The sequence below is a fragment of the Equus asinus genome, chromosome 10, assembly GCF_041296235.1.
Source record: "Equus asinus isolate D_3611 breed Donkey chromosome 10, EquAss-T2T_v2, whole genome shotgun sequence".
NCBI lineage: Eukaryota > Metazoa > Chordata > Mammalia > Perissodactyla > Equidae > Equus > Equus asinus.
In genome coordinates, this window is record NC_091799.1 from 55,065,676 (window position 1) to 55,090,540 (window position 24,865).

General features: G+C 53.9%; 1 protein-coding gene across 3 annotated transcripts; it reads left to right on the top strand.

The window, feature by feature from the left end:
- The first annotated feature begins 86 nt into the window (after nucleotides 1-86).
- Nucleotides 87-23,800, top strand: MAU2 (MAU2 sister chromatid cohesion factor). Of its 3 annotated transcripts, none has more exons than XM_014832219.3 (19): nucleotides 87-458; nucleotides 4,464-4,481; nucleotides 4,869-4,934; nucleotides 5,629-5,724; nucleotides 7,198-7,292; nucleotides 9,441-9,468; nucleotides 9,826-9,981; nucleotides 11,196-11,342; nucleotides 11,429-11,519; nucleotides 12,638-12,741; nucleotides 13,319-13,396; nucleotides 13,706-13,771; nucleotides 15,412-15,498; nucleotides 16,552-16,601; nucleotides 16,776-16,853; nucleotides 17,057-17,168; nucleotides 20,088-20,178; nucleotides 21,096-21,223; nucleotides 21,581-23,800. In XM_014832219.3, exons 1-19 carry the CDS (start codon nucleotides 180-182, stop codon nucleotides 21,653-21,655), a joined length of 1,845 nt encoding a protein of 614 aa, XP_014687705.1. In that variant the 5' UTR covers nucleotides 87-179; the 3' UTR covers nucleotides 21,656-23,800. The 3 variants fall into 3 exon arrangements, 2 of the variants coding, with proteins under 2 accessions (XP_014687705.1, XP_014687708.1); XR_001396658.3 differs by having other exon boundaries at nucleotides 99-458; nucleotides 15,412-15,502; XM_014832222.3 differs by having other exon boundaries at nucleotides 99-458; nucleotides 15,412-15,495.
- The last annotated feature ends 1,065 nt before the right edge of the window (nucleotides 23,801-24,865 follow it).

Genomic DNA, 24,865 nt, shown 5'->3' on the forward strand with positions numbered 1-24,865 from the left:
ACCAGAGGGCGTTGCCTTTTCTCATACCTTTCCGGAGCACAGCCCCTCCAAATACAAACTACATGTTCCGGGATGCTCTGCGCGGCAGCTCTCGCGAGAGACGCGGGTAGCGCCCGGCCCCGCCCTGCTCGCCTGCTTCCGCCTCCTTGTGGCGGCGGCTTGTTGTTGTGGAGGCCAAAATGGCGGCGCAGGCGGCGGCGGCGGCTGCTCAGGCGGCGGCGGCCCAGGCAGCGCAGGCTGAGGCGGCCGAGTCGTGGTATCTGGCTCTTCTGGGCTTCGCCGAGCACTTCCGCACTTCCAGCCCGCCCAAGATCCGCCTGTGCGTGCACTGCCTGCAGGCCGTGTTCCCCTTCAAGCCGCCGCAGCGCATCGAGGCCCGAACGCATCTGCAGCTCGGCTCGGTACTCTACCACCACACTAAGAACAGCGAGCAGGCGCGCAGCCATCTGGAGAAGGCGGTGAGCGCGGGCCGGGCCGCGAGGAAGGAGGCGACGCGGGCTCCTCGCGGAGCCGCCGGGGTTGACGGGCCGCGACCCCAGCGGGTGGGGGCGCCCGGGCCGGTCCTCGGGGACTTGGGGCGCGATCTCCGCGGGGGCAGCGGGACCCAAAGCCGCCTGCCTCTCAGGGGACCTGAGCGCCTCGCCTCACATCTTATTTAATGTCTTTGGTGACAGGCAGGGCCCCAGGACCCCGCTCAGATGCTCCGAGAGTTGCCTCGTTTCAGGAGCAACAGGCCCAAATTCTTCAGGTTTTCAGGAGGATATCAACAGAAGGATGCCTGTTCGCGCCTATGGGGACTCCCCAGTTCGGCCAGTGGGCCCTGCAGCTTCCACCTCCTCGGGGCTCTGGGCTCAGTTTCAGGAGCATCAGCCTGAACGCTCCCTCCTGAAGTGATTGGGCATAGGGGAGGCATCCCTTGGGAATCTGAAGCCTGGTCTCTCAGGAAACCTGGGAAGGCGTTTCCAACCTGGACCAGGAAGTGTGATAAGGGTTTGGAGGGTCTTGTACCCCCGTCAGTGATGCAGGGAGTCATAGGTGGGAGGCAAAGGCCTAGAGTTGGTCATTTGAAGTCCTGTAAGGAGGTGGAACTGAGGGGGCTCTGGATTCCAGGACCAGTTGCTCAGTAGGAGTTGGGGAGGTGGGGAATCTCACAGCTTCTGCTTTCTCTGTATCCGCAGCGACTTCTGTTCCTCCCACCATCCACCAGTCCATCCCATTCAGGAGGCAGGCCCCATCCCCCAGTCTTGAGTTGTGGGATGTCTTTTTGGCTGTGGAGTTTCTTCTCACAGCAACGCTGCGCTCCTGTCAGACCACACCAGCGTTTGCCATTTATCTAGCTTTATTCTGTTTAAAGGAGAGACTTCTTCAATAGAATCAACTGAGATTTTTAAAGTTTATTGATCTGAGATAAATCTGAACCCGCAAGGCTAGTGATGGGTTGCCTTCCAGAGAATATCAGATCTTTGTTTTGTCAAGGAGACTTTAGTCCTTGCTTCATCAACTTTCTTGTTTCAGGAGTGAGGCACTATGGGTCCAGAGAGGTGAAGGGATTTGCCCAAAGCCACACAGGTTATTAACAAAACTGGGCTCAAACCTAGGCTCAGGATCATCAGGTTCCATGCCAAGACAATAAGTCACTATTGTTTTTGTGAAGGTTTTTGTCTTTCACTCATTCAGTAGATATTTAATCAGCTCACACCAGGTGCCAAGCCAGATTCTAGGTGCTAGGGATCAGCGATGACTAAGACAGTCCCAACCCACGTAAGCTTGTTTTAGTGAGGGAGACAAGCAATGAATATATAGTAAAAGGTTAGGCTGTGATAGAAGAACCATGAAAAATATGGACCAGGGAGAACGGATGGAGTTGACGGAGAGCTATTTTTGGCAAAGGTAGCGAGGGAGTCTGTGGGAGTGACCTGTGAGTAGAGGCCTAAATGGGATGGAGGAGGGAGCCTGGAGAGCTGCTCACCGTGTCAGGTTGATCCCAAGGAGTGCCCAAGCTGTCTGTTACTGGTTGGTGTCAGGGTCTCTCCTGGGCCATGATAAGGCTGAGATCAAATGAACTGCCAGGCTTCCTTGGGTGTGGGGGAGCTGGAGGCTGTGACTGGCCTGGCCTGGTGGCCCAGTGCCTTCAGTGAATGACTCTGTTCTGAAGCTCTCCCTTCTCTTGATTAACAACAAATCCTGCCACCTCCCTTCCCGCGAGGGCGAGGGTAGATGGGGGCGGAATTCAGCCAGTTGCTAGCAGTGGTTCACAGTTGCTGTGTCGTTATCACATTTTGCCCACTCAGCGCTGTAGAGTGGAAGCACCCATGCCTCAGATTGCTTCCCTGTAACTGCTTGGCTTTTGGAGCCATAATTTAACCCCTTATCCTTGCAAAGTGCCTTCCCTCGATTTTACAGAACCCTGAATCTTGTGGGGTCTTCCACAGAGCCACAAGGTCCCCTCCATGGCTCACACTGACATACCACCTGGAAATCCCTTTCTTTCTGTCCGTTGCATGCCCAGCTGGGAATTTGTCTAGATTTCAACTGAAATGTCGTTTTCTGTGCTGTTTTTCTTCTGCAGTTGTTTGTGATCTCCTGTTGGGTTGCAACGCAAGCGTGCTTTCTTTAAGCTTCGTTCTTTATTAGTTGTGCGTTTTTCCCAAGTCAGCCAGCTATCAACTTTTATCCTTTCCTTTCCCAGGCTCACTTGATAAAGAAGCATAACATGTTCTCCTTTTAGAAGTGGTTTGCTAATTTCTAGTCCTAAAGAGCAAATAAATGGCCACAGAAGTTCCAGCTTCTTTTCAGGGAGCCAACCCAGAGTAACAAAAAAAAATTTTTTTTGTAAAGAAAAATGACAGGTTTTTTTTTTCTTTTTTTTTTCACTACTTTTTCCTTGATCGTTCCCCCTGCTGTTCTTTCCTGATCTCATTTTCTCTAACTTATAAGTGCTATAGGAAAAACTTTTAATTGGCCTCTGAACTCAGTACTATATTCCGCTCCCCTGTTCTTTTCATCGTCTTTTGCTTTCTCTCAGGGAGACCCTAACCTCCTTGGTAATCACTTTTTTTATATATATATATATATATATATATATATACACACATATATGTATGGTTAGATTATTTATCCTCCTATTTGCTTATGTCGGTTTCTAACTACCTCCTCAGCTGCATTTGTAAGCTTTCTAGAAGGAATGTATAAAATCCTTACCCATCTGCTTAATCAGTTCTACCAACTTTGAAAGAATCATCTGTTAAGTGCTCCCATCAGAGGCATGGAGGGTGTTTCTCTCTGTCCTCAGCAGCTTTATTGAGGTCACAGCCGTTAGTCTCTCAGTGGTACCTGCCTCTGCAGGCCTTCGGAATCCCTGCTGGCTGCCTCACTCCCTGGGTCTCCTCAGCAGATCCTGTAGCTATCACAGTGCAGGACAGGACATTCTCCCTTAGAGCCTTCCTTCCTTGTTCGTGGTTTTGGCAGTGATATGGACATCTCAGAATTCTTGGCTGCTCTGGGACTCCTTGAATAAATAGTTCATAATTATAAGGGGTGTTGCTTTACTCTGAAATCTTTTGGCGAGAGAACTCGTGAAGCTGTTTCTGCAGATTCTGTCAGATTGTGTTCTTTTTTATTTCATTTTCACCTTATTATCTTTCCTCTTGCTGTACACCTATTCCTGTGTGAATTTTCAGTCTTGTCTTATTTTCACACTGTCTTTGAAGTAGACTATTCCATTTCACTCATTTGCACATCCATTGCAGAATCAAGAGAGTCTGCACGTCTGTACTTAGATGTGTATCTCTTTACCTTTTATCTTTCTGACTTCTGATCACTTTCCTGTTGGGATGTTGAACTCCAAGGTACAGTCGTCCTCAAGTGGAGTATGTCGAGTGTGTCCCAGCATGTGCTTGAGAGGGACAGCGAGCTTGGGTCTCAGAATCATCCCCGCCCCCTGGCCAGGCTCTACCCACACTGATCCTTCCTGAAGCACTCCTCCCTCCTCTCTGAGGCTATCTTTGCTCATTTTCAAGCATCTTTTAAATATCATTTCTCCAGTAAGGGCTGATACCCCTAGACCCACTCTTCTGTTATTAATTCCTGTGACATGATTTGCTGACTGTTGGCATACTGCAGTGAGTGGCACTTGGGGGCCCCTCTGCACTCCTCCTTCTGAAGCATTGCCGCCTAGTGGGAGGGGCTCGGATTCTCACTCCTGCTCTGGCTCCAGCACCCAGGGACAGGAAGACCACGTCAGTTGGGGAGCATGTTCTGATTCCCTCTCCCCCAGATGCACTCTGGTTGCTGGGTTGCAGGGAGAGCGAGCCCACCCTCTCAGGCGGAGCAGGCCACCTTCTCGCTTGACTGAACACCTGCAGCCTCTGGTGACAGCACAACGTGTGTAAACTCCAAAGTGATACCAATAAGCAGGCACCAAGCATTTGACTGAGAATTAATCCTTTTTTTTTTCCTTTCAGTGGTTGATATCTCAGCAAGTATCCTTTTCTTGTTGCTTCTGTTCCCTTTAAAGAATGCTCCATTTGAAAGAAAGAACATGTTATAAACTTCAGTCCCCCCATGACACTCCCCACGGATTGAGGCTTTGCTCTACAGACCACCTGGAGAATCCCTGCTCGGCTGTGGCTGCCCCTTTGGCCCAGTGGCCTCTCCTTGGGTGCCGTGCTCCTCATTGTGCCCCAGCGTCCAACTCTGCACCTGCTGGCAGCAGGCTCAGGGGTTGCTGGAGAATACGTGAACTTGGAGTCTCAGAGCAGGAGAGGATGCGCCTGTCCCAGCAGCCTCTGCTGTGTAAGAACCCCAGTAGTGGCCTTTTAAACTGGCCTTTTTGCAGCATCTGTATTTCCTTAACTGCATGTCACTAGATCCCCCAGTTTGAAGATGTCAAATTTGAAGCAGCAAGTCTTTTGTCTGAATTATACTGTCAAGAGGTAAGAACATGTGAAGATTTTTGAAAGCAAAGTCCCTCTCCCTGCAGCGAAGGCACAGTGACAAATTGGTGCTGTCAGGAGTGGACTCCCTTCTGGCTTTTAACACTTCCCATTACTTTCCTACTTCCTGCACTGTGGCATGGGGTGTCTCTGGGTGATCACTTGCTATCGAGGGCTGGCAGAATCTTCTTCTAAAACTTTCTGAAGACTGTTGGAAAACAGCCTTATTCCTAGGCTGAAGGTGATTAATTCCTAAACAAGTCCCTGTAGTTTACCTTCTTAATCTGGTTCCTGATCTCAGATGTAGCTGAAAATCACCTTTCCCCACTTTGGGCAGCTATGTGTGAGGCTCCCTGGGCAGGAGACAGTGTATGTTTCACACCCCTGACCCCTCTTTCTGGTTGCAGAACAGGAAAGGTGGCACTTGTCATCCAATTTGACTGTTCAGGATTTTGAACTAAAGCTGCTTGCAGTTTAGTTGAATGAGGTGTTATTTTAAGAGCAATGCAGAAACTTTCCAGACAGTGAGTCCAATAAAATATCTTTTTCTCTTTTAATAAAGTAAATTGGCAACCCACAAATCTTTGATGAGCCTGAACAGGAGTGGCCTTCTGGCACCACAGCTGCTGCGTAAGGAATCCAGCTTGTTTGCTGGCTTGTTTTTTCCTCCCCAGACTCAACTGTTTCCTTTCAGAATTCCGTCGATGCAGCAAAGCCGCTGCTGCGGAAAGCTATCCAGATCTCACAGCAGACCCCGTACTGGCACTGCCGCCTGCTCTTCCAGCTCGCTGTAAGTATTGTGGGCCTGACTGAGACTTGTGAGTGTCTAATGGGGCCATGACCTTGCGGCACACCTACCCTGAGTACAAATAAAGGCAGACTCCGGGACACACAGGCCCTCCTCAGGCTGCTGCACCAAGTGCATGGAGATGTTTCTTTAAGCTGCTCACAAACCCCCTCCAGCCTCTGTCTTCAGCAGTCCCCCCAGCATGGGCCTCACTCTCAGCAGCCTCCAGGGTGATTGGTAGGAGTGCCCATCTCCCCGGTGGCTGACACAGGGCCTTGTCTTCATGTCCCTCTCCTTCCTGGTGCTCCCTTTGGCCTGTATTCATTTGAATTCAGGGAGCATTTCTTGCCAGCAGCCCACTGTGCTTTCTCAGAGCTGTGCTGAGATTCCAAGGGACTGCCTATTGGGCAAGAAATGCCCAAGTCAAGCCTTTTCTCTCAGGGCCCTCAGAGTGGGGGCTGCTGAGGCCTTGCCCTAGGTTCCACATGGTCTCTGCCAGTCTCCCTTCAGCTCCCTCAGATAGGTAGTGTTCCAGTCTCTGTGCTCCAATATGCTCAGGCTGGGGGGCTCTCTAGGCTGGGCCACCTTGGTTGCAGTGGCAGGGCCAGCAGGCCTAGGGCAATGGGTAGGCTCTACCGTGAGGGGCCCTTCTTCCATCCTAGGCTCTGCCCATACCTCCCCCTCACTAGCCGACCTCCAGCCTCTCCTTTCCTCAACCTAGCCTGCCTTCCAGGCTGCCTCTCACTCACCTTCCATGACACAGCCACCTCACCTGCCTGTGCATGTAGTGTGTGAGGCCTGAGCTGGAAGTGCCCCCTGTCCTGTGGGGGACCCCCTCAGAGGATTCCCCTGCTGGGAAGAGTTCACCCAGCCAGAGCTCCTGAGGCCCTTCCCCCCCCCCCCCCAATCCCACTGCTGCCCCATACGAGCACTGCCTCCTTTAATCCTCCCATGCACACTTGTGCTTGTTGGCAGGCCAGGATAGAAACAGGCCAGGCGGTGAGTCACCTGCCTCAGGTCACAGAGTTGGTGGGCTGTGTGTGCACACAGGAGCCCAAGTTCTTGACCAAGCCTTCGTAGCTGTTCCTTCCTTTCAGCCTGTTAAGTCTTCTATGTTTGAAACTCCTATAGACACCTGTCCCTGAGGGAGTCCCTTCCCATTTGGGGCCCCTCTGGCCACCCCTCCTGGTGCCCAGCCCCCAAAGGCAGCCCACAAAGCACACAGACACATGCTAGCAGCCCTGGGAGTCTGTGCCCATGAGTGTTACCTGCTGGCTCTATATGCCATTGAGCTTAGATGATGTACACTGCAGGCAAAGTGGAGTTCTCTACCCAAAGCAATTAATGTTGATGAGATTCTTTGGTTAGTTTGGCTCAAAACTGACACTGAGTTGAACTTGCCAGCAAAGCGCTATGGTCGGGTGCTGTAATACAAGCAGTTTGGAAGTGAGGGTCATTTCTCTCTCTCCTTTTCAGCAACTGCACACACTTGAGAAGGACCTGGTGTCAGCCTGCGACCTCCTGGGCGTGGGGGCCGAGTATGCCCGGGTAGTAGGATCCGAGTACACGCGGTAGGCACCTTCTCCCCACACTCTTCTCCCTCTTACTTACAAAAAGCTTGGCCATCTTGATCCTGGACGACAAATAGAATTTCACACTTCAGCATGAAACCCTGGTCATCCTTGTGCACAATAAGAGACATGCAAATTAAAGCAGCACCGAGATCCCTCTTGCCCCATCAATTCATAAAGTCAGAAGTTAGAGAGTCTACTGTGAGGGCGAGGAGCAGCCAGTGTTCTCAGCACCATTGGCCCTTGTACATTTCTAGTATCTCTTGAAATAGAAAGTACTTACGTGGTTTGCTGGGCCATTCTCCTTTGTGGCACAGATGCGAGAGCAGTGCTCACTGAGAATGTGGGCTTTGTGCTTGGCAGTGCCGTAGGCAACCCCAGTATCCCTGCTCAGGGGACGCCTAGGATCTTTTGGATGCACAGAGTAAGTGGACATTTGTGTAAAAGGAGGGGCGTAGATTCATATTATGCACAAAACTGCTTAGACCATACAGAGACTGGTGCCCTAGGGTTAGGGGTCAGGAGTCAAAGGCGCTGGCACTTCACCCTCTATGCAGGCCTCCGGTCTGTCTCTTTTTTTCCCCCAAAAGAAGAATCTTCTACAGTAAACAGACTCCAGGCAGGGGTGCTCTTATTCTGTTGTGTGCATTGGGATTCTGGAAAGTTCTGTCACATGAGGGCTGAACTTGTCCCATGGAATTGTTGAGACAAAACAGTCCCCAACTCCGTTCTCTGAGCTGTAGATTTGCAAGCACCCTTGGGGCCCACGCAGCTCCCCGCAGGCTGTCCTGGTCCCTGAGCCACCCTGCCCTGGGATTGAGGCTGTCACACAGTCTAGCCCTTCCTGTCCCTCTCATGCTGCAGCCGTCACGGGGTCCATGGTGACACTCACCCGTTGCAGGCACAGGAATGGCTGATCGCTGCACATTTTCATTCATTAGTGTCCCCAGACAGGCCTCCATGCCACCGTGGGTGGGTGGCCTGGATGGGCTCCACCAGGGCAGGGCATTTTCAGGTCACCTGGCCCAGAACCTCTGACAATGGACATAGGGCCTCCAAGTGAGTGCTTCTGTGTGGCAACATGGGAACCTTCATGTGAAGTTCTGGGCCTAAGATTTGAACAGTCAAACAATGGACAAGTAGATCCTAGAGTTTCCACGCCATGAGGTAACAATAGAGGATGGCACGGTGGCCTAGAGCATAGACTTATCTCGCCCGTGTGACGGTGACCTCGGTTTCCTCACTTGTAAAATGGGGAGAATGCACCCACTTGATGGCCACAGCACATGAGGACTTTGCCAAGACTGGTGGGACAAAGACTTAGGTGCTGAGCAAACTGGAGGCCTTTGGGCTCTGCACAAGCACAGCCCCAGAGCCATTTGTCAAGGCAGTGACCACCTCCTCAGCTCCCTCACCTCTTATTTTGCCTGTTATCTGAACTTCTTAATGTGCTTATTTTATTATTTTTCTTGATGGTGACAGCAGTACGTGCTCATTTAGAAAGTGCAGAAAGATTTAAGAAAGACAATAGGAATCTCCTGGCCTTGCCACGTGCTGAAGGTGGAGATAGCCAGTGCTGAGGCTTCCCTAGTTCAACCCCTTAGCCCTCAGGAGAGCCCGAGAGGGCTCAGGCAGTCCCAGGCGAGGAAGTGGAGTTGTGGAGAAGCCTCGGTGACGTGCAGATTTGGGTTCAGGTGCCCCAGCCTGCCCACTTGCCCCCACCCTCTGCTGTCCACCAACTAGAACCCACCATCTGCTGTGTCTGGTTGGTGGACACTTGCGCCCAGCCTGTGCTGTTCACCAACTAAAAGCCATGATCTGCTGTGTCAGTGAGAGTACAGTCATGGCAGACAGGCTGTCCTATACCCTGCCCCTTCATGCTTTCTGAGCACCCATTTATGCCTTCGTCTTTTGAACCACGTGACTTTCTAAATTAGGCAAAAAAAAAAAAGTAAAGAAAGATAAATAGGACAAAGTAGAGCAGTCTTGTAAATAAAACAAACCTCCCTGGGGGCCTCTGAGGGCTGCTGTTATCTGCGTAACAGACTCCTGAGGTGGCACATTAGTTCCTTGTGAACATTTGGGCCGCACGGTCATCCCAGGAGGCTCCTGGGCCTCACAGACTGACTTCTCTTCTCTGTTTTCCAGGGCACTGTTCCTCCTCAGCAAAGGGATGGTAAGTTGAGGCTGGGTGGAATGGGGCCAGTGTAGCGGACAGGAGGCCAGGCCCCCTCAGGGTGTGGAAAGACCACTCCCGCTTGCCATGGTGTGGCACCTCGGACACCCAGACCCTCACGCACGTCAGGCAGCCTATAGGACAAGGCTCTGGTGCCCTGGCTGGGTTCCAAGGTGAAACTCAGATTCTAGGTTGTGAGATTTGTGCTGAAGAAGGAGCAACCTGGGTTGGAGCTGGGTGGACCTGGGTTCCAGCCCAGCTTTGTTCCCTTCTTGTGTGGTGCCAGAGATTCCTTGGCAGGTGGGCAGCCCTGTGCACTGGGAGGGACTCCTAGCACCTGCGCTTCTCCTTCCCTAGCTGCTGCTGATGGAGCGCAAGTTGCAGGAAGTCCACCCGCTGCTGACCCTCTGTGGACAGATAGTTGAGAACTGGCAGGGGAACCCCATCCAGAAGGAGTCTCTGCGCGTCTTCTTCCTGGTTCTCCAGGTAACCCACTACCTGGATGCTGGGCAGGTATGTAGCACCTCCCACAGGACGGCTGCTGGGGAGTGGGCGGGCTGTGGGCAGCCCTTGGGCTGAGACGACAGCTGTGTAGTTGTCTCCTGACCCTCACCACAAAGTGAATCTGTCATTTGGGGCTCAGTTCCCTCTATACACCCCATGGTGTATGAGTACTATGCTGCTGCGTTCAGAGGGTGCTCCAAGAGTGGGTCTGTCCTGTTCCTGCCCTCATGGCGGGAATAGTGGCCTCACACATTCATAAGTGCATGAACAGTGGAAGACCTCTAAGAACAGTTGGGGAATTCGTGAGAATAAGCTGTGAGGATTCTGGTAGGGTGTCTGGCACATGTCAGGTGCTCAAGCATTATCTCTCCACCACCCCCGAGCTGATGACAGCTTTGTGGGGTGCAAGTAGGGACTGATGGGATTGGCCGTGTCTGAGACTCGACTCCATAACCCTTGTGTAATTGGGAGCGGCTGTACCTGTTTGAGGGTGAACATTTTGGCCTTTGAGTGGGGCTGCCCATCCACCTTACCCCACTCTGTCCCAGTGCCTGACCATAGGCAGGGTCTCTCTGGGGTGCTGGAAGGCCAGGTGGAGCCTGGTGGCAGAGAAGGCCCCAGAAAGCGCTGAGTGGGCCTCTCATTTGTAAGGGGCTTTCTCGGTTCCCCCACCCACACTCACCTTTCCCTATTGGACTGAGTGCCATGCTCAGCATGTAGGATCACAGTGCAGACTCTCATGGGGTGCTTATAGCACGGAGATGGCCTGTGGGGCCTAGGGATGGGGCTCCATGCTATGGAGAGGCCAGTCTATATGAACCATGGCACCTGCAGACCTCCCAGGCCTGGGAGGCAGCCTCCCACCCTGAGGTTGACTGCCAGCTTCCTGGTGCTGTCCTGCCCCCTCAGGGTCACTGCAGGAAAGAGGAAACGTGGCTCATGCAGGGTCAGGCCTCTCCTAGGCCTTCATGTCAGGCCCACTGGGCGGTGGCTGAGTCTGAGTCCCACAGATGACCCACCTGGCCCTTCCCTTCACCCTGATAGCCAGCTGATCCATTTGAGGGTGGGCTTCTTGCAGGTGGTGAGTGTGGTGGGAGCCCCCAGGAGGAAGGGGCCCAGGGGTCACTGGGCAGGCAGGGCCTATTGAGCCACCACCGTGGGGGCCTGGCACCAGATGGGAGTGGGTGGACGCTGAGGTATGTGGTGCCACCCACCCACTGCAGGTGAAAAGCGTGAAGCCATGCCTGAAGCAGCTGCAGCAGTGCATCCAGACCATCTCCACACTGCACGACGATGAGATCCTGCCCAGCAACCCTGCCGATCTCTTCCATTGGCTGCCCAAGGAGCACATGTGCGTGCTTGTCTACCTGGTGAGTAGACAAGGGGGGCCAAGGCGGGAGGCCAGGTGGCCAAGGAAAGGGCCCCAGTGACCGCCACCATCTGGTCTTATCGCCAGGTGACCGTGATGCACTCCATGCAGGCTGGCTACCTGGAGAAGGCACAGAAGTACACGGACAAAGCCCTGATGCAGCTAGAGAAGCTCAAGAGTAAGTCAGGCTCCAAGGGTTGCTTGCCTACAGCACCCACTGCTGGTGGCCTGACAACTGCCTCCTGTGCTGGGTTTGAAGGACCCTGAAATACCACAGCCCTGAGCAGTTGCCATTAGTCCCTGCTCGGTGGGTCTTGTTACTCCACTTGGCAGATGGGGCAACTTGGGGTCAGGGCAGACCAGGCCAGGCTTGAGCTTGACCCTTGATGCCTGGCTGGGGGTCTTGTGCCATCTCTATCCTGTCCCCCTCCGCCCCCCCAACTGCATAAGATGGCTGTGACAGTTAGCAGGGCCCCTCTGGCTCAGCAGTGCTCAGCTGAAATGGGTGGTGGCTGCTTTTGCCGTCTGTCATCAGTGTTGTAACGTGAATCGTGCTCAGGGTGAGGCTGGGATCAGAACTCAGCTCTCACTGACCAACAGTAGATCCCCTGGAGGCCTTGGGTCTTCCTGGGCGCTCAACTAATCTGTCCTGTGGTACCAGAGACCTTTGACTAGCAGGAACCCAGAGCTCCACATATCCTTGGCTGGCTCAGTGTCCCTGTTAACCTGCTTGTTCACTGCCTGTGCCCCCTTCAGCACTGCTGGGGGAAGAGCTGTCAGAGCCAGAAAACCAAAGCCTGCGGGCACTGTGATTCTTTCCCTGTGGCCAAGTTGGGAAAGGGCTGTGCTGTCTGATTCCAATGGGAGAACAGCCACTTGGAGGCCCACATTGCTGCCTGAGGCCTGTCACATGGTCTCACTCTTGGGCAACTTCACCATTTCTAGAACCTGGCGTGATTGGGTGTTCTTGAGTACTTGCTGGGTCGAGGTGGGGCAAGAATGGAAGACAGATCCCTCCAGGGATTTCTTAGAACACTCTGGTCACCAAAACCTGGCTGTGAGCCCATCTCCCCACCTGGACAGGGAGATGAACCCCCTTGATTGAGAGTGCATTGGGCACCAAGCAAGGTGATCGATCAGCTGCTGGGCCAGCGCCCAGCAGAGCAGTTGAGCTCGGACCCAGGTAGCCGAGGGGCCAGTGTGGTAGGAGATGGGAGATGAGGCCAGGGCTCAGCGTCTCCTGTGCCATCTCCTCCAGCTGCGCCCCATGTGCTCACCCCTGCCTGTCGCCCCCAGTGCTCGACTGCAGCCCCATCCTGTCCTCCTTCCAAGTGATCCTACTCGAGCACATCATCATGTGCAGGCTCGTCACAGGACACAAGGCCACTGCCCTGCAGGAGGTAAGGCCAAGGAGCGGGGTTGGAGTTTGCTGGGTCTCAGAGGTGGTCACGTGGGTAGATGTAAGTTTGCCCAGTGCATGTTGGCAGGACATTTGTCCATGTCATTTCACTGTAACTGGCAGTTCTTGACCCTGCACAGGAACGACTGATCAGAGAATCTGATACAAACATCAGTAGGTTTTTTCCTGAAAGTTCTTTTGCCCAAGGAACATGAGGTCTGGGGATTTGGGGTCCCATGACAGCAATCCTAGCACTCTTCCTGTCCCACGATCTGTAACCCCTGATGCCCACCTTCCTGAGACGGCACGGGGGCATTAAGTTGGGTGAAGGTGCTATTTGGCTGAGACACATGTTAGAAAGGGAGTAGAAGGCAGGTAACAGACAAAGGTCACCAACCACAAGGAGGTCAGGGCTGCACTTTTCCCTCATGGGCATGTCTGCTGGGACTTTGTGCCCATTGTTGGTGTGGGTGGAACATGGGCACACTCGCCAGCTTTGGGGTCTCTCCCCAATGCTGTTGGAACACCGGGTCCCAGGTTACGGGCCATGTGACGTCAGACATGCTCTCTCCCCGCAGATCTCCCAGGTCTGCCAGCTGTGCCAACAGTCGCCCCGGCTCTTCTCCAACCATGCAGCGCAGCTACACACACTGCTGGTGAGTGTACAGGGGCCGCCTGCCTCTGGCCCCAGGCCACTTAGTAACCCCATGACCACCACCCCAGGCAGGATCCAGAATGTTCCCAGTGGGCTTCATTCTGACAAGGATCTATCTCATCAAGTCTAAGTTGACCTAGCTCCCGGGAGGCAGGAATAATTAAGCATGCCATCTTTCTCCCTTATAGTCAGGATAAAGCTCAGATGTAGCTGGCTCAATAGAGTCACTTGTCAGGTTCGTCTGGGTGCAGCCATGTGGCCCAGGGTGAGTTGCATATGACTCCAGGCCCTCAGTACCTTCTTCTTCCAGGGCCTGTACTGTGTCTCAGTCAACTGCATGGACAACGCAGAAGCCCAGTTCACCACAGCCCTGCGGGTAAGGTGACGGCCCTCACTCCCCTGGGTGGGTGGTGCTTCTCAGTAAGGAGTCAGGTGTGATGAAGACGACAGCTGCACAAAACCATGGTCAGCAGGCAACTCCATAGTGTTTAGCCTGATGCTGGTTGTGACAATGACGTGCCGTTTATCCAGGGCTCTCTGTGGCAGGTCTTTTGCTGCTTGGGTGGGGACAAGGCCAATGCTGGCAGCACAGTGTGACAAGGGATAGTTGTGGCAAGGTGCTCCAGGCCAGCCTCAGGTGGGGCTTCCCCGTCTAACCCAGACGGCAACCACAAGGCAGAACACAGGGTGTCCAGGCCAAGGGGATGGCACCACATGTTAGCCACTTTCACTCATGATTCCCAGCCCTCTCAACAGCCTGCCAGGCTGGCATTGGCTCGTGTCACGTCCACTGCTGCCTGCCACACTGGTGCCAGGACACGCCCCACACCTGCCCCACATTACCTATAGCCCCATGAAGGTCTCTCGGTTCCTCCGTCCCTATCTCACTTTACACAAGTGGCTGCTGCTGCTTTAGTTCAATGTCACAATCCGTGATGGATGATGTGTGCTCCAGGGAGTCTTTACCCACCAGGCCAGGAGGAAAGTGGTGCAGCTGGGACACGGATCCAAACCCCCCTGACCCCAAACATGTCCTCTTCCTGTGGTCCCAATGACAGACATCTTAGCATCTTTACTCAGGTCAGAAGACCCTCAGGCTGGCCCCATGGCTGAGTGGTTAAGTTCGCACGCTGCGCTTCGGCGGCCCAGGGTTTCGCCAGTTCGGATCCTGGGCACAGATATGGCGCTGCTCATCAGGCATGCTAAGGCAGCGTCCCACATGCCACAACTAGAAGGACCCGCAACTAAAGTATACAACTACATACTGGGGGGATTTGGGGAGAAAAAGCAGAAAAAAAAAGACGATTGGCAACAGTTGTTAACTCAGGTGCCAATCTTTAAGAAAAAAAAATAATGATTCTCTGGACCTCTTTGACACTTGCTGGGGTCATGCGGGCAGGGTCTCTGTTCTCCGGGCATCCTCGGCCTCTTGCACAATTGCGCTTGCTCAGCCTGCGAGGAACCAGAGTCTAGGTAGTGGCTTGGGCCACTCATATCATTCCTACTCTTGGCTATTCTTGTTCCCCCAAAAGAGCTGGGACAGTGGTCCATCCACCACTGGCTGTTGGCAGCATCTTGTCTCCAACAGCTTCATCCACCTGGGCAGGGTGTCCCCCATGACCAGTGCATTCCTCTGCTGTGTCAACACGCACTGAAGTTCCCGGTCACTGACTGTGATGTGGAGGGAGGGGCTGCTCAGGTCTGAGTCCTGAGAGACAGCAGAAAATAGGCCAAACTGCAGAGTGTTCTGAGAGCAGGATCAGGGCAGGTGGTTTTCCTTTTCTTTCTTTCCTGAATTTCCTATAAGGTGGATGACGGTTTTGTAATGATAAGAACTGATAGCGCTGTTGTCCTTGGTGTAGGAGGCGAGGGGGATGTGTCTGAAGTGAAAAGAATAAGGAGAATCCAGAGTAGCCACTGTGGAGCATTTGGGTGGCTCTGATGCCACCAGGCACCCCCAATGTGATGAGTCTGTACTCTGCCCAGCCCCCTAATGCCCTGTGTCTCCTGTTCCAGCTCACCAATCACCAGGAGCTATGGGCCTTCATTGTGACCAACCTGGCGAGTGTGTATATACGGGAAGGAAATAGACACCAAGAGGTAGTAGGTGACATGCTTCATATTTGGTATCCTTTCTTTCAACTCTTATTCAGGGGTGGGTGGAGGGTGTTGCCCTGGGCACCAGCAAATCTCAGCAACTCCAGGGTATCCGCTGTCCAATGGAGTGGAGTCCCACACTGTCCGAGCGCAGGTGTGGCTGGGGGAAGGCCAAGTTTGGGATAGAAACCTTCCCGTAGCCAAATAGCACTTCTCTCTGCTAAAAACAAGCCAAGCTTTTTTGAATCCCACAGAAGAAAAACAATTTTCTCTACCCTGAGCTGTCTGTTCTAGAATATCAGCAAAGCCTCATGGTTCAGTTCTGAGGAGCAGCAGCTCAGGCAGTCATCTGCACTAGGCCCCTAGGTTGTTCTGATGCCCCAGCTTCCTGGGGGGCGTGGGGGGGCGTCCAGGGCTCGCCCTTGCAGGACAAGCATGCTCACACCAGGTTCCCCTTGTAACCTCCCCCTCAGCCCTGGGATTCCCCCTGAGCCCTGGGATCCTGCCTCAGGAACATCTCAGATTTGACCAGTTCTCTCCACCCTGCCAGCATTCATTTTAGTTCAGGCCACCGTCACTTCTTTTCTACAAAAAGCTTAGTTAACCTCCTAGATTCTGGATTAGTTAGAATGCTTTGGGCTACAGGGAGCAGAAAGCCCAGCCCAGCTGCTCCGGCTATCAGGAAGTGCAGTGGGCAAGGTCATCTGAGGGCCAGCTGTGGCTTTGGTGGGTCACAGAGGAGCTCAGCTTCCCTGTGTCTCCTCACCCCCGTGTCTGTTTCCTGGAGGGGCTGTGAGGGCACTGGGAACAGCCTCAGCCTGCTTCAGCTCTCATCCTGCAACGCACCCTCCACACACATCCAGAGGGGACATAAAGTGTCAGTCATGCTGCAGGTCCTGCCCCTTATCCCAGCAGGTTGCTCACAGTCGTGGGATTCAGGGTATGGGCCCTCACCGTCAGATCGGATCAGGAAGTTGCAGGCAGCCCTAGTTAATTTTGTAGCATATTCCTCTCACGTTTAGAAATGCAAAATGATCCTAACTGATGTTTCCTCCACAGCTGTACAGTTTGTTGGAAAGGATCAATCCAGACCACAGCTTCCCTGTCAGGTAGGTGGCCCCAGAAGAGTCTTATGCTTTCTCTGCTCTTTGGGGTGGTGTGAGCACCCATGGGCCCCAGACTGCACTGTGTACCCTGACACCTCACCCTCTACACTCCTCTTTTATAAATCTGCTGCTTTCACAAAAACCCCCCCAAGCTGTGACGTTCTGCTTTTCCCTCAGCTCTCACTGCCTCCGAGCGGCAGCTTTCTATGTGCGTGGGCTCTTCTCCTTCTTCCAGGGACGCTACAACGAGGCCAAGTGAGTACTGGGTGAAGGTGGGCTGCCCCATGCCTGAGGCCTCCCAGGCTGGCCCTCTGGGTGGTTCTCTTCCCCCAACAGCATGTGTCCAGGTCCTCTGTCACCCCACCAGGCGGGCTCTGCTTGGGGCTGTGAGGGCACTGCTGCCTCTTTCTCCCCAAAGGAATCCCGACAGGGCTTCAGTGTCTATTCCCCTCGCATAGGCGATTCCTGCGAGAAACTCTGAAGATGTCCAATGCAGAGGACCTGAACCGGCTCACCGCCTGCTCCCTCGTCCTCCTGGGCCACATCTTCTATGTGTTGGGGAACCACAGGGTGAGTATCTGGGGCCAGGCCAAGGAGCAGGGGAGCAACATGGTGCTTGGGGGAGCATCACTGAGTACCACTTTGCATCCTGGGCCGCTTGATGATCTTGTCTCAGTTACCCCTCCCTCCCCCACTGCTCCAAGAGGCTCAGTGAGGGCAGGGGCACCTTTGGGGGTGTCAGGGGAGCTTTGGGTCCTTAGAGGGTGGGTCTGTGGCGCAGACGGTCCCAATGCCAGCCGCTGACAATGGTCAGGCAAAGCCCTAGTGCTTGGTGGGGCTGAGGGCAGGTTCCTCTTCCTGTGTGTTAACACATGGGAGTGGAGAGATGTGTCCTCTCAGCCAGAATCTCTTGGGTCCATTTCTTTCCAGCACACACAGTGCCCTCAGGGCACCCCATGTTTTCACCCACACCCAGAGCACCCTCAGGCTTGTCCCCAGTGGGATCAGCTGACTCTGAGTCTCCCCATCCAGGGTATGCATTGTCCCCTACTCCTGCCCATCCATCTCACAAGGCCTTTAATTTTTTTTTTTCTTTTTAAGATTTTATTTTTTCCTTTTTCTCCCCAAAGCCCTCCGGTACATAGTTGTATATTCTTCATTGTGGGTTCTTCTAGTTGTGGTATGTGGGACGCTGCCTCAGCGTGGTTTGATGAGCAGTGCCATGTCCGCGCCCAGGATTTGAACCAAGGAAACACTGGGCCACCTGCAGCGGAGCGCGCGAACTTAACCGCTCGGCCACGGGGCCAGCCCCCACAAGGCCTTTTAATTTTTTTAAGGAAATGTTTGTCTGTGTTATAAAATATGGTGTGTTCGTCATGGAAAGTCTGAGAAGCAAAGGAGAAAATCATCACAAGTCCTCTGTCTTCTGGCTCTTTCCACCACTCGCCCCTGCCCACACATAGGTTTTGTTTGTCAGGCTGTTTTATAATTTTATCTCGTCTTTCTCTGCACCTCTGTGTCGGAGCTGTTTTTAATGGCAGTGAGAATTCTGAAGCAGCATCTGCTCTGTAGTTTAGCCAACCTCACTTGAGCTGTTTTCACAAGATGGATAACACAGGGCACATGTCTTGGCCCATAAAGTTTCATCTGATCAAACCCCAGGGCTCCCTAAGAATGAACATTACTAAGGAGCCTGGCACATCCCTCTCCCCATGGCCGTATGACAAGACATATGTTTGCCAAGGCCAGCAGGCCCTACAGCTCAGGTCCTGGTGGCCGTGGCCTGAGTGCTGGGGATGTCACCACCCCCAGAGGAGGACAACCTCAGGTTCCCCTTTCTGAGTGTAGCTCTGTTCCTTCTAGAACACTGTCACCCACTCCTCAACCTCTGAGCGTGATGTGTGTGTCTAGGGGCTGGATGGGGACCAAGGGCTCAGCTTGAGGACCCTCTGAGTGCGGGCTGCCCACCTCGGGTCTCAGTGTGGTGGCTGTTTTCTATTTGGAGAGATTAAGGTCACACAGCCCCAAACGGCAGGCTTAGGCATAGAATCAGACCTTGCTGGCTCTCGTTTGTCTAAACGTCTCCAGAAGCCAACTTGAATGGGGGCTGAGTGGGCAAAGCAGTTCTTCAGCTGCAGCTCTGGTTCATGTTTTGGGTGATCTCAGGGCATCTTACAGAGCTTATTTGTGGAGCTCTGCTGCTCGCTGTGTGTATGGGGCCCATGTAGGGCCCCCAAGAGCCCTCAGACCCAGGCCTAGCCTCAAGTAGTTCTGGGTCTGTGGGGGAGACAGCTGACCCTACCCTGGGCCTACCAGGCTGGAGTGTCCACAGGCACTTTGTGAGTGGCCTCCGGCAGGATGCTTCTCAGGATCACACGGATCTTCAAAATCTAATTCTGTAGGGGCGGCCCCAGGTGGGCATGAGGAAGCCTGCCTAGGAGCCAAGGGGGACTCTCCCTCCGAGCAGCTTCCAGACAGAGGCCCAGCCCCAGGCCTAGAGGAGGGGAGTAGTTTTTCCTGTTCTGCTTTGCATTCTGAGGTCTTGGAAGGGCTTGGTTCAATTTTGGAAAGCTTTGAGACCCACTTGGAGCTCATCTTCAAGGTGCCAGCCACGGGCGGTGTGAAGTCACTGGGCTTTTGTGTCTCTGAGGAGGCACACCCTGCACAACCGTGGCTGTGTTAAAGCTGGGCCTCAGGAGTCGGTTTTGAGGATTTGTAAGTCTCTTGGCTGAATGACAGGTGTCCCCTGGGCTGCCAGGGGCCACTGTGTAGGGAGTTCTCCCAGTGCCACCCTGAACCCAACATTCAGGCCAGTGGGGCTTGTGATCCCTGGGCTGAGCAGGGTTGGAATAGTGCTGTGGGTCACTGTGGTCAGGGATAGGTGTTTATGGCTCCAACACCTCTTAATCAGCTCATTCTGGGCATTGGGGGTGGGGGCGGGGTGGCGATGCTGTGCAGTCACAGGGAGTCAGAATTGGAGGGTTGTCACATCCTGGTGCCTCACGACCCTGCGTGTCTGAAGCAGCCTCCCACAAGAGTGGGCTCGTATGTAGAAGAGAAACCTCTCTTTCTCCCTCTTCTGTTCATTCAGCCCTCATCGCTCCCACCAGGGCAGACTGCTGCCTCCTCCCAGGCTCTGGGACCCCTGAATCTTCATTTCTAATGGGTTCCTGACCTAGGTCCAGAGCTGACTGCTGCCAGTGGCTTTTTCTCTGGTTAGAAAGACAAAAGCACATAGAGTTGCCCCTGGCTGTACCCCAGTGAGAAGGCACATGCATAGCTAAGGAGTAGGGACAGTTTATTTTTCCCCAAGGTGGTTGAGGAGTACTTCAGAGAAGGCCTTGAGCTGGGCTCTGAAGTAGGAGTAGGAGTTTGCCAAGCAGCAGGAGGAGGGCACAGCCTGGGCTGGGTATGGCAGGTGGGGCCAGGGCTGGCCCTGCCACCAGCCCCAGCCACACACCTGACTCCTTGGCTGTTCTTGGTCAACAGGAGAGTAACAACATGGTGGTGCCCGCCATGCAGCTGGCCAGCAAGATCCCAGACATGTCAGTGCAGCTATGGTCATCAGCCCTGCTGAGAGGTGAGTGCAGCAGCCGGCCCTTCCCAGAGATTAGGGCTACTGGGTAGAGCCCAAGGCTAGAAGATGCTTGGTAAGCCCTGCTCAGCCTCTGCTCACACTGGGCCTCTATAGCCCATAGCCACAGTTCTAACACATTCTCAGGCTTGTCAGGAGGCCCTCTTTGAGGGCAGTGGGCACTGGGCTCATTCATGGCATCAACTCGACGCGGGATCTGGTTCAGTTTCTCTGGGACCCAGAAGACTGGTTCTTGGCATCTGGGTAAAGACTTGGGCTGTGAGTCTTGTTGCTCAGCCTTGGTTTCATTCCCGCTGAATGGTGGGTGACAGCATTTGTCGCTGTCAGGCAGGACCGGCTGGGATGCTCTGGGTGCTGGGCAGGTGCTCAGCAGACGTCAGTGTTGTTGCTGCTGCTCCTGGATTTGCAGATTGTGAAACTGAGGTCCAGAGATTCACCCAGGGCTCTGGGAAGGAGGAAGGGGGTGGGGCTGCTCCCATCTGCACTGGGCTTTTGGGTCCTGTCCAGTCCTGCCTCAGAAGTAGGTGTTGGGTACTCTGCTTCCAGCGAGCTCCTACGTGCCCAAGGGTTGACCAGGAACTCCCTGGGAAGGCCAGCATCCCCAGGGAGCCCCACGAGCTTCCACTCACTGTCCAGGCCTTGTATCTGCCCCTGTGGGCCTCACTGCTCACCCACCTCCAAAGACACCTGATTCAGACACTCATGAGGGCATGTGTGAGGGCTCCTGGCAGCTCGGCTTTGCTGACCCCAGACAGGCCTCAGGGCAGGTGACATGCCAGGTGCACAGGCCCAATGGTGGAGCTGGGGGCGTGACCTTAGGCCTCTGCCTGCATCTGAGGGAAGGATGTAGGGGCAGTGGCAGGGCAAACTGGGCCCACCCTGTATATGTGTCCCACCTTCAGACCTGAACAAGGCCTGCGGGAATGCCATGGATGCCCATGAAGCTGCCCAGATGCACCAGAACTTCTCACAGCAGCTGCTCCAGGACCACATTGAGGCCTGCAGCCTCCCTGAGCACAACCTCATCACGGTACAGGCATGGGGTGGGAAGACAAAACGGGGGTGCTGGTTGGCTCCTCAGGGCTGGCTCACCTGGCCTGCAGCCCCCCAGGGGCACACTCCCTAAGGAGAAAAGTATACACTTCGCTGCCATGCCCCTGCATTTCTCCAATAATCCCTAACGGCCTGGCCTCAGGAGCCCCCTCACGTGGGGGAGACAGTGCCAATCACCCAAGCAGGTGATGCAGGGTGCTTCCCAGGGGCCCATCTGACTTGGGTCTGGAGGAAGAGGGCCCTGGCTGAGGAGGGCAGCGTTCCAGGTACAGACGGCCTAGCACACCTCTACTCCCCAGGAAGGACTTCACCTGTGTGTCCTCTCCCCCCACAGTGGACAGATGGCCCGCCCCCTGTGCAGTTCCAAGCTCAGAATGGACCCAACACCAGCCTGGCCAGCCTCCTGTGAGGCCCCTGGAAGGGACTGCCCAGCTTCTCAGGGCCTCCTTGGGGCCTGATGTGTCCCCAACTTCCACCCAGACAGCTCTTGAGCTTTCCTTGGATGCGTGCTGGTGTGGATATTCCCAGCTTCCTTCCTGACTGTCTCCAGAGCTTCCAAGTCCCTGGGGAGTGTGCGGGGCTGATTTCCTGCCCTCCCAGGAAGGGCCGACCAGCTGTTCCTGCTGTGCACCAGGCCCCTGGTGTTGAGCTTCACAGGTGGGATGTTGGAGCCGATTTTTCAGAGTCATCCTTTAAAGTGGTCTTGAACTGTCAGTCCTGCTTCCATGTCTGAGTCACACCTTGGAGGGAGCATGTCTGGGTGGGAAGTGGGCTGCTGGCCACCAGCCAGGTCCTGATCCTGCGTGCTGGAGTGGGCACTATTGCCAACGTGTCACCACCTGACTTCCATTACGTGGGCCTCCATGCTGGGCTGGAGTGTTTACTCTGTTCACAGCATCTTCCGGAAACCAGAGACAAGATGCCAGTTTCTGGCCCAAAATTGGAGGGAAGAAGTGATGGCACACTTCAGGGACAAAAATGCACAACCCGCCACAACACTTTCCCTAGCTTGCCTTTCTCTCCAGCATCTGCTCTTCTGACAGTGGGGGCTCTGGTCAGGACCTTGGAGGATCTAGGAACTCCGCTTCCAAACACCTGCACCTTGACTGGATTCACCATCTGGCCATGTGAGTGGCCATGCTTTTAGACACAGGTGTGCGTGTATGTGCACGCATGTGTGGTGATTCACAGAGTTGGAGCCAGGAGCAGAGACTCTTGTGTTTGCACCAGCCGCCTTCCCTGGTCAGCATTGATACAAGAGGAAGCAGAGGAAAGGGGAAAGGACTCTCATCAGCCCAACTCAGGGTGTTGGAATGAAGGACTTGCTTCCTGGCAGCCCTGTGGCCTCCTCAGCAGAGGATGTTTGTGGATGATGCTCAGCAGGCCTGCAGGCAGCAGCTCCCCTCGCCCCCTGCCCTACCCACAGGAGCAGAGAGGAGGAGACAGAGGAGACCTACCTGCCTTGGGTCTTAGGATAGTCTTGAAACGTATTCCTGAGCTGGACCCCAGGAGGCTCTGCCAGGCCCAGACAGCCATGCTCAGTTCTGTACTCCTCTTGGCTTGTTGGGGAGATGCCCCAGCGGTGATGGTGGCATTGGGGGCAGTCTAGGTAGCCAGCCCTTCCAGCTTCTGGCACCTGAGAGTGCCTGGGGTGATGAGTGGTCTTACAAGTAAGAGTGGCTTGTTGGTTTGCATCTCATTACCCTTGGCACTGTGAAGGCTGCTTCTGAACATTGGGATCGTTCAGGTCAGCTGCTCAGGCCCTGAGGCCTGGGTGTGCCTTAGCCAAAAGCAGGGCTGTCAGCAGACCTCCCTGTGCTAGGCCACTGCCCTCTCCAGGCTAGTGTCAGTGCTTTGCTGCCCACTTCGGGGTCAGTGACAGGTGTGCAGGTGAACCGTTGGTCAGAGGGATGGGCCAGCCAGGGTTTGTCTTAAGAGGACCCACCATCTCTGTGTTATCCTAGGTCACCCAAGGAAGGCTGGCCCTGTCTCATGCTGCTCTGGGCTGCCCCCTCGGCTAATACCCCCTGGGCCCATGAGGCCTGTAGAGGAGGGTGTGACTCCTGGCCATAAGCTGTCCCTGTCCTGTCTTCCTCCCCCATCGAGGGTGCCCCCCAGGCCTTCCCCTCTACATGTGGGACAGAGTCCCCATCTCGCCTCAAGCTGCACCTGCCGGCCTGGGCCCTACACTGTCCGACCTCTCTAGACCCACATTACTTCCATCACGCTGTACATCATGTTTGTCTCTGCCTATTTATTTAAATCTTTCTTTGCTTCTAGGGCATTTTGTATGTAGAGCAGTTGAAATAAGAACCTCAAAACTTAATGTCTGTCCTGAAGTTAAAGTGCTTTTAGTGATCACCCTGTTGTCTCTGTGTATATAAAGTTAAGGGTAAGTTCTTAAGTTTACAGTGAAAAATTTCAGTACTCGATATTTAATATTCTACTCTAGCTTTATGGAAGCCAAACTGTGTACATGAGTGCGTGCGTGTGTGAGCTTTGACCCTCCCCTTCACCATAGCATCTTCCAATTACATAAAGTTTTCGATAAGTACCTTCCTGTGAGTCTAAATTTAGTGCCTCACAATTTCTCACGCAATCATAACAATTCAAGACAGGCAGCAAGCAAGCGCCCAGGGAGATGTTACACACAGTGTCATATAGCTAAGTATTCAGGAAAAACAGATAAATAAAACCTCCACACTCTTACGTATACAGGGCATGAGGGAGTAGCAGAAAGATTCCTGCTGGCAGGTAAATTACTGATAGCTGGTCAGACCCTCATATGTTCCTCCTGCTGCCTCCTGTCAGTGGTGGCTCTCAGGGCCTGCAGGACTCAGGGGCTGGTCCAGGAGGTGCTGGGTTCCCTTGCAGCCAGACAGCTGTCTCCTCCTGACTGGGTCCCTTCAGTGACCCGTGGGTGAGGCGAGGATCCTCTCCCTGGGGCAAGGGCTCCCTGTCCCACTCATTAGGATCACAGGCAAGGAAACCGGAGAAGGGCTGCCTGGCATGGTGGGTAAATTTGTTGGTTGCATTCTCTCTCTGTTTCATTAAGGGGTTTTAATAAGTATGTTTGGCATAATGTGTTTCAGTGGGTTTGTGATATGTAATGGTTTTAGCAGCCTGTAACTTCAGCTGGTGCTTTTAATCAGGAAAAATAAATTTGTAAATACAAAGCATTGTTTAAAAGACATAACCATAGAACCTAGCTTCCCATTTGTGGATTTCTTTTCCTATATATTCAAAGTAAAATAACTTGCAGGAGCCATCACTGGCTGTGTCTTTGTCATGCCATCTGACCCTCTTGTGTGCTGCTCTAGAGACGAGCTCTCTCCCTTGCTGTCCGGCCAAAGGGGCCACAGGGACTAACCTACAGGGTGTGAAAGCGCAGAGCCCTGGACCCTGGACCCAAGGACCCAGTGGAAACCTGAGTATTCTTCCCTTCTATTGATGTTCCTCCAGTCCATCCCTGCCTGGAGAGGAGGGAACCCCAAGAATTGTGGCCCTCACCACAGACTTGCTCACACACCTGGTGTCCTGTTCCGTGTGCTCTTAGAAAACACATGGGCTGGCTTCCATGTGCCTGGGCGTTTTTTTTTTTTCTTTTTTGAGGTGAAAG